We start from the raw sequence: 8,348 nt of genomic DNA, 5'->3' as shown, positions 1-8,348 counted from the left end.
TTCCTTCCTTCCTTCCTTCCTTCCTTCCTTCCTTCCTTCCTTCCTTCCTTCCAGCAGACCCGTAACTGCTTCATCAGCAGAACAGAGCCCAGCTTCAGTGGTGGAATGGAGAAGGCAGGCTCCCTTGCATTTTCTCTTGGGATTATCCTGATGCTGTTTTGAGTTCTACTGATGCTGTTTTGTTTCCCATAGGGTGAAAGCGGATTGCCTGGGCAGGCAGGCCTGTTGGGGAAGCGAGGGCCACCGGGTGGAACGGGCCTCCCCGGAAGCCCTGGGGAGCCCGGTCCAAAGGGGCAGCCGGTAAGTAGACGGGGTCTCTCGAAAATATTTCCTGCTTTCGCTCCGTCCTGCCCCCGAGGAGGCCACTTGGGAATCAGCTCAACGATACCGCCCATTAGACGTTCCCCCTGCTCAATTTCCAGTTCAAGGATCTTGGGTATTTGGTGATAGGAAATCTACTCTTTTCTTATTTATCTACAGAATTTATACCCCGCCTTTCTGGCCTCATCTAAGAAGCCACCAAGGCGGCGAACAGATTAAAGGCATACGTCATAAAAGTACATCTTAAAAACCATGCGAATCAAACAAAAACACCTCATTCAAAACAGTTAAAAAACCAAGCTAAAATACATATACGGTACCAATAAAATACATAAAACAACCGTTAAAAACAGGGCGGGATGGAGGGATCACTGCTGGAAAGCCAAACGAAGAAGAAGAAGAAGAAGAGATTAGATTTATACCCCATGGCCCTTCACTTGGAGTCTCAGAGCGGCTTACAGTCTCCTTTCCCTTCCCCTCCCCACAACAGACACCCTGTGAGGTGGGTGGGGCTGAGAGAGCTCTTTCAAGAACAGTCCTTGAGAGAACAGCTCTGACAGAGCTTGTGACTGACCCAAGGTCACACCAGCAGGTGCAAGTGGAGGAGTGGGGAATCAAATCCGGTTCTCCCAGATTAGAGTCCGCGCACTTAACCACTACACCAAACTGGCTCTCCTGAGGAGTTTTCACCTGCCGGCAGAAGGCAGCAGCGGGAGGAGATGGGCAAGTCTCTCTGGGAAAGGAAAGGCCTTTCGCTGCCTGGAGAGCCATCGCTAATCAGGACAGACACACAGGGCCGGTTGAAGCAATGGCCTGACCAGTGTTCCCTCTAAGCTGAGTTGGTGTGAGCTAGCTCACAGTTTTTTAGCCTCCGGCTCACACATTTTTGTCTTCGCTCGGGAAGGATGGCTCCAGAGCGAACTTATTTCTGCCGTAGCCAAATCACTCGCTCACAACTTTAATGCCAGTAGCTCACAAAGTAGAATTTCTGCTCACAGGACTCCACAGCTTAGAGGGAGCACTGGGTCTGACTCTCTCTGAAGTAGCCACAGATGAACAATAGCTGATCATAAAGCCAAGACATTGATGACTGCCCAAGAGATTACTGGCTGTACAGTGGAATCCATTCCAAAAACTGGAGCCATTTGCATTTAGTTGAGGAGGAAAGACAGTGTTTGTATATAAAGAAATCAATAATTGATTTGTTTATTGATGCTGGGATGCTGGCAGGCCCAGTAAGCGGGCTCAAGAATAGCCACTTTTGTAAGATGTAATAGCTATTTAACATTTAAGACTTGCATCCACAGAGAAAGTCTCATCTTAGTTAGGGGTAGCATAAGAATAACAGGGCAGGAATAACCATTCTTGCCTAGCCAGGTTAACAGCAGTTTTTACATGCCTGAAGTTTGACCATGCAATTCTACCTTCTGCGAGCCAGTTTGGTGTAGTGGTTAAGTGCGCGGACTCTTACCTGGGAGAACCGGGTTTGATTCCCCACTCCTCCTCTTGCACCTGGCTGGATGACCTTGGACAAGCCATAGTTCTGTCAGAGCTGTCCTTGAAAAAGAGCAGTTTCTGTCAAGAGCTCTCTCAGCCCCACCTACCTCACAGGGTGTCTGTTGTGGGGAGGGGAAGGGAAAGGAGTTTGTGAGCCGCTCTGAGACTCCTTTGGGTCTCGGTATAAATCCAATATCTTCTTCTCTTCTCCTTCTTCTTCTCCTTCTGCATTCAACCCAGGATTTTGCACTGCGCCTGTTTTAGGTTCATGCTGGTTGTAAGCTGCTTTGAGCATCGTTGTGTGGAGGGGAACATGGGATATAAATAAATCGGAACAAAATTGACCCGGGGGCATTGTACAAGCCTCCAAGTGTTTGATAAATATTCTTTGATGGAGCTTTCCCCCATTTTGGAGTTTGTAGCCCGCTTCCTTTCCAGGAGTCTTTAAAGAGATGTCTTAAAAATGCTTTGTGTGTGTGTGTGTGTGTGTTTGTGTGTGTGTGTGTTATTGGCATAGCTTCAATTTTCACATTTATGGATCCCTGGAAAGCTACTCACACTCCCTAGATTCTGAACAAGTCTTGCCTTGCCAGAATATGTCTCACGAACATGGCAGGAAAAGTTTCCCCAGTGCCAAAGGACATTAGGGCTTTTTGCAACAGAAGTGGTGGAAACCCCATCGTCTGAGTCATTTACAGCCAAGCTGAACAAGCCCCTTTGGAATACAGCGCAGCCGAGGCAGCCCCGGCCATAAATAGTTTGTTTCCCCACATCAGTGATATGTCAGTGACTCATCCAGGGTCGTTTTTGTCTTCTCCTCAAATGTTCCAGCAGCCTTTCCCATTTCTTATGCAAAGGTCAAGAGATGGGAAATTGAGTCCTGTGGCTGCAGAAATTAGGATACGTTCCACTTGGGATTCGTTGTCACGGTCCTCCTGAAACTATCGATTCTAGTATTGCCCTTTCCAAGCACAGATGTTCAAGGCCCAGGGGTTCTTGTTCCTTTAGGGCACTGGCTTTGTTATCATCCTGTTGACTGGAAAGAAAGCCCCGTGGGATGAGTTCATCTGGTAGGGGCCCAGTGGATAGGGCCGTATGATCCAGGTCTTTGCAGCTTGTTCTGGGACCATTTTCTTTCTCCCTCAAAGCTCAAGAGCATCCAAAAGAGCTCATGAGAAATGGATTCAGGGTAGGAAAAAGGAAGAACTTCTTCACACAACACATAAACAACTTGCGTACAGAGCACTGATCACTCATGTAGCGCCAAACTGCACATTACAACGTACGCAAGTCTGCCACAGGGGCTCACAGCCGTACTGCAGCTGTGAATTCCTGCTTGCAGGTCCCCACGGCGCTCTTAAATGGACTTTCCACTGAAACTGCAATATGTCTGCCAGTCCCTGCAGCAGAACTGTGTATATTATCATGTGTATTTTGGCCCTTATAAGGCTTTAAAAGAGAGACACTTTGGCCTCTGTGCCCTGCTTGCAGGATTTATGGGGAATATCTGGTTAGCCAGTGTCAGAAATAGGATGCTAGACTAGGTGGACCATTGTTCTGATCGGTAGAACTGTTTGTATGTGATGCCTTAAGGGACTCCTTCAGACATCTTGTCTCGTACCACGTGGTTCCCATTGCACAGTGACTGCAGATGACAATGCACGCCAGAAGGGAAACAGACTTGATCTAAAAGCACTACCCTTATGAAATCTTTGTGTAGTACGTACTGTGGGGAAATTGTACATCTAGGCATGAGCATACCCTGCTCCCACCCCTAGGTAAAGGTAAAGGTAAAAGTTTCTCTTGCTCGAAAGCCAGTCAAATCCGACTCTAGGGATGCGGTGCTCATCTCCGTTTCCAAGCCGAAGAGCCAGCGCTGTCCAAAGACATTTCCGTGGTCATGTGGCTGGCGTGACTAGACACCGAGGCGCACGGAATGCTGTTACCTTCCCTCCACAGCGGTACCTATTTATCTGCTTACAAATTCTTGTTTTCGAACTGCTAGGTTGGCAGGAGCTGAGGCCATCACTCCGTCATGTGGCCCTCGGGTCTCGAACTGCCGAACTACCGACCTGCAGTTCAGCGTCTTAACCACTTGAGCCACCGCAGCCCACCCCTGCTTACCCCCAAATGCCTCTCTGCTCCAATTAATCCTTAATGTGATCTTTCCTGTTTGCATCTTGCCAAGTTTGCAAAGACGCTGTTGGACCAAAAAAGCAAATGGCTGGAAGCTCTCTTTCCACAATCTGTTAAACTCAGTTTGGCTTGCAGGTAGCCCGGCTTTGCCATGCGAACTCATGAGCTGTGGTGTGCTTTGGTCACTGGTTTAAACTAAACACTTTTTTTCTTTTTAACTTCCAGGGAGACTTTGGTGAATCAGGATTTCCAGGGATTGCCGGACTGTTTGGGCCAAAGGTGAGGTCACTGTGTGTATAAATACCATGTCAAGTCAAGCCAGCATGTTAACTGAGGAAACTTTTAAAGGCCCTTCTGACCCTAAGCTGCATGGAAGCTCTTTTTTACGAGCAGCTCCTGCATGGCTGGAGGAGTGTTCAGAGGGACCGATGACAGGGCCCCCGATTGCATCTAACTCCCCCCCCCCAGAATTGGCACGTGCACTCTTGTTGGTGGTGCCTGATTAGGATCTGGGCAGTCCCCCCCCCCAATGGTTGGGCATTTAAAGAACACCACAGCTATGCTGGAGTCATGCGTGGAAAAGCAGGTCTTCTATGACTAGAACAGATCCAGGCAGCCAGCCATGTTGGTCTGAAGCCGTAAAACAAATTTAGAGTCCAATAACACCTTTGAGACCAACAAAAGTTTATTCAAGGCATGAGCTTTCGTGTACATGCGCACACTTCTTCAGATACATATCTGCCTATATATGTGAAACCAGGGGTCATTTCCTGTGGGAACGCACAGGAGTGGAGCTCCAGCAGTAAGGACCCCAGGGGGTGGGCACATGCAGCAAGCCCCGCCCCCTGCTCCCAGCAGCCCTCAGTTGGGCCACAAGGAGCAAGAAGCAGCCAGGTAAGTTGCAGAGGCCCCCCTTCCCCCCCCCCCGGCCCGTCTTCAGGTACAAGCTCTCCTTCCTCTGTGAGGGCAGATCTGTGTGTGTCCCCCCCCCATAGCTAGCAATCCAAAACAGTCCAGTGGCACCTTTAAGACCAGGTTTTATTCAGGTACAAGCTCTCCCTCCTCTGCGAGGACAGATCTGCACATCCCCCCCCCAATAGCTAGCAAGGAGAACTTAACTGGCTCAGCAGGGGTTTGTGGTAGCTGAAGAAATAGTTCTAGGCAGTTGTCAGTCATCTACTTCCAGAACGCCACTAACCTGAGGCCCACAAATCACTAAAACAGTGGAAGGATCCCATTTGCATTTGTATTTTTTCCCTTTCCCTTTTCAAGACACACAGCTCTAGCATAATTCCTGACACCAGACACGGATTTATTAAAAGATTGCATGTATGTCTGTTTTCCCATAAGAACAAAGTGATATTGACACGGTGCAATGAGGAGGGAAGAGGGCCTCCAAGGAACAATGAACAGCCAGCCCCAGGACCTCTTAGACCAAGGGTGGCCAAACTGTGGCTCGGGAGCCCACGTGCAGCTCTTTCACACATGATGTGCGGCTCCCGGCAGGGTGGCTGGGGAAGCGAAGGGGAGGCGGTCTTCCCTTCCCCAGCCGGTGTTCCCCTCCCTGGGTAGGTGTAAGGTGGGGGGAGGGCAGAGAAAGAAAGCAACTTTAAATATGTTCTCAAAGCCCCCACCCCCCTAGCCGGCTTAGAGAAAGCATTTCTCTTTTTAAATATCATTATCAATATCTGTTTTTACCCCTTTTGTATTTCTGGCAGGCTTATTTAATGTTAATAAAAAGCAAAGTTGCATATTTTCCATTAAAACGGTGTGTAATATTTGTTCATGTCTTGCAGCTCTCAGACATCTGATGTGACTTCTGTGTGGCTCTTACGTTAAGCGAGTTTGGCCACCCCCTGTCTTAGACTCTTAATAGCAGCCTAGAGACTTGTCACTTGTATTTCTTGCTAGGCAAGACCAAAGCCAACAGGTAGAAAAATCAGGATAACCTCATCAAAGCTCCACATCAGATCTGAATGCACACTAGCATCACTGGAGCTCATCCCCTTTCCCAGTTTTGTCACAGCCTTTCTGAAAGACATCTGGTCGTCCTGACTGGCTCATGGAACCACCCACTTGAAACGGGCCCCTGCTGGGAAATCTGATTGGTCTTTCATGGAAGGGGAAACTGCATAGTCTTGTGGGTGTTACCCGAAATGTTTCTTTTGGCTTGGGCTGCTACAGTTCCTGAAAGTGTTTCTCCAGGGTCTCTCACAGAGGTATCTTCTCTGAACATTGGAATCTGATTGGTCCTTGGAGATAGATAAAGCCGTGTGGTGGTGGGGAGGAGATTTCTTCATTTCTTGGAGATTTGATAGTGCAGTATCACTAGTGCAACAAAGTTTTGTGCTTTTCGAGTGGGTGGGATTCTTTCTGGGGTTGACCTCTGAAGTTTATATCCGTAGGGACCCCCTGGAGATCTCGGGTTCAAGGGAATTCAAGGCCCGAAAGGTCCTCAAGGACTCATGGTAAGTTTTTAAAAACTGGTTCCAGTCCTAATGATCACCTTGTTTCTGTTTTGGGGCTGGGTTCTTCTGCACAATAACAGCTGGGATCGACGTGAGTGCCAGCAGAAGAATAACTGTGAAGCCAGGGAAGCTGAGGGGCAGAAACGTGGCCAGACGAGAGGCTTCCACCATTGCTGCTTTTTATTTTATTTTATTTTGATTTATTTGATTTATATACTGCCCTCCCCGTAAACGGGCTCAGGGGAGGCCCGTAGCTAATGTGGGGCCCGTGGGGCCTCCCCTCCCCGCTGTTTTTGCTGGCCCCTCCCCCAATCCTCAGCTCCCCCTTCCTCCCTCCGGCCCCCTCACCCCCTGATTGATCTAAGCCGGCATCTCCCCGTTTGAGCTCATCCGTGATGGGGTGAGTCTCTTTAGGGCCCAGCAGCAACCGGTGGTTGACTGAGTCACACACACATCGGTCTCCTGTTGGATTTTGTGCAGCAGGCTTCAGAAAAGATTGTCGGCTCAGGGAAGGAGTGAGGGAGGGAGCTTGACCCCTGCTCTCCTGTGTTTTTTTTAAACACGGCAGCTTTCATAGACCTTTAAGTGTCTATTAACATTCTGGCTCGCCTCAGAGGAAGGCTCTAGTGGGGGCTTTGTGGGTGCACGTCAGGCAGACCCCCCCTTGCCCTGGAGCCTTTGATGTAATTAGCTGGTGGGCCCCCCCAAGGCCCCCTCCCCCCAAAAATCCCTAGCTACGGGGCTGGCTCAGGGTGGTTCATGTCTATCTTAATATAATACAATTACAGCAACTTTAAAATAACAATTTAAAACAGAATAGAATGATAAAATACTGTGTAACACACATAGATCAGATGTCAGTCAGTCTGATTGAAATACAACAGTGGGTACCCCAGTGGATTCAGGCCACTGGTGGGAGATTGGCCAGGAGGGGGGAGGAACGTCTGCTGCCTCAACCAGAAGCCCGGTGGAAGAGCTCCGTCTTGCAGGCCCTGTGTAGCTGTAATAGATCCCGCAGGGCCCTGATCTCATACAGGAGCTCATTCCACCAGGTGGGGGTCAGGGCCAAGAAAGCCCCGGTCAAGGCTAGTCGGACATCCCTGGGGCCAGGGGCCACCAAAAGATGTGGGTTTTTTTAATAAAGATTTTTACTGGCTCCCCTAAAAAGGGGAGGTATTTCGCTTAAAAGAAAAAATGGGAAAGGTAGACAGTGGGAGAAAGAGAAAGCTGAGTGATATATAAACTGGTAAATTAAACTGTTAGTAATGTCCAATTAATCTTCTTGGGCTTCTTCTGTGTGTTGTCAAACTTCTTTTCTTAGTCCTGTTACATGTATTCTCTGTTAGTATGTTAGTAATGTTCCTTTGAATTTCTGTTAATAAAAAAAAAATCTCTTCTGTGCACATTCAGAACCGCTTCTTTGCGTGCTGGGTACTTTTACTATCGCTGACATGGAGGAGCTTCCTCTGTTGTCTTCTCCTTCCGGCTTGTTAGATCCTCCTTCGGGTTGTTGTTAATACTCTCAGTTCATGCACTATAAATCCTCTTCTTTTCATGCCATTACCGGAGGTCCCCAATTTTGAGAATGGTATTAATTTCATTTTCGCTTTTATATCCGCTCCCAAACTCTCTATGGGTCCTCCTCGCAATTGTTGACTTATATAAGCGCTTGCCAGGCACTTCTCGCTGTCACAATTCAAACTTTTCCGTTTTACAAAACTCCCGTCGGATTCACAGCCATAAACAGTCCAAACATTCAACAGCCGGCTCTCGCACACAAGCAAACGCCCAGACGGAAGTCCCTCCCTTCTTCTCCGCTCGCTTTTGCCCAGCTCCGACATCTTTTCTTTTTTGTTTACTTTTAGAAAGTTCTTAAAATGTGCTCCAGAGAGACAAGTTACTCGCTTTCAAATACATCAAAGGAAA

At 48.3% G+C, this 8,348-nt stretch overlaps 1 protein-coding gene across 1 annotated transcript in view; it reads left to right on the top strand.

Moving 5' to 3' along the window:
* Positions 1-8,348, top strand: part of COL27A1 (collagen, type XXVII, alpha 1) — a 399,797-nt gene that overhangs the window by 362,399 nt on the left and 29,050 nt on the right. Inside the window, exons 52-54 of the mRNA XM_015420171.1 lie at positions 193-300; positions 4,180-4,233; positions 6,360-6,422. Coding sequence (XP_015275657.1) covers positions 193-300; positions 4,180-4,233; positions 6,360-6,422 — 225 coding nt within the window. The remainder of the gene's footprint in view (positions 1-192; positions 301-4,179; positions 4,234-6,359; positions 6,423-8,348) is intronic.

Source organism: Gekko japonicus, unplaced genomic scaffold (assembly GCF_001447785.1).
Source record: "Gekko japonicus isolate JY-2015 unplaced genomic scaffold, Gekko_japonicus_V1.1 scaffold102, whole genome shotgun sequence".
Taxonomy (NCBI): Eukaryota; Metazoa; Chordata; class Lepidosauria; order Squamata; family Gekkonidae; genus Gekko; species Gekko japonicus.
Note: the sequence above shows the minus strand (reverse complement) of the source record. Positions and strands in the feature narration are given on the sequence as shown.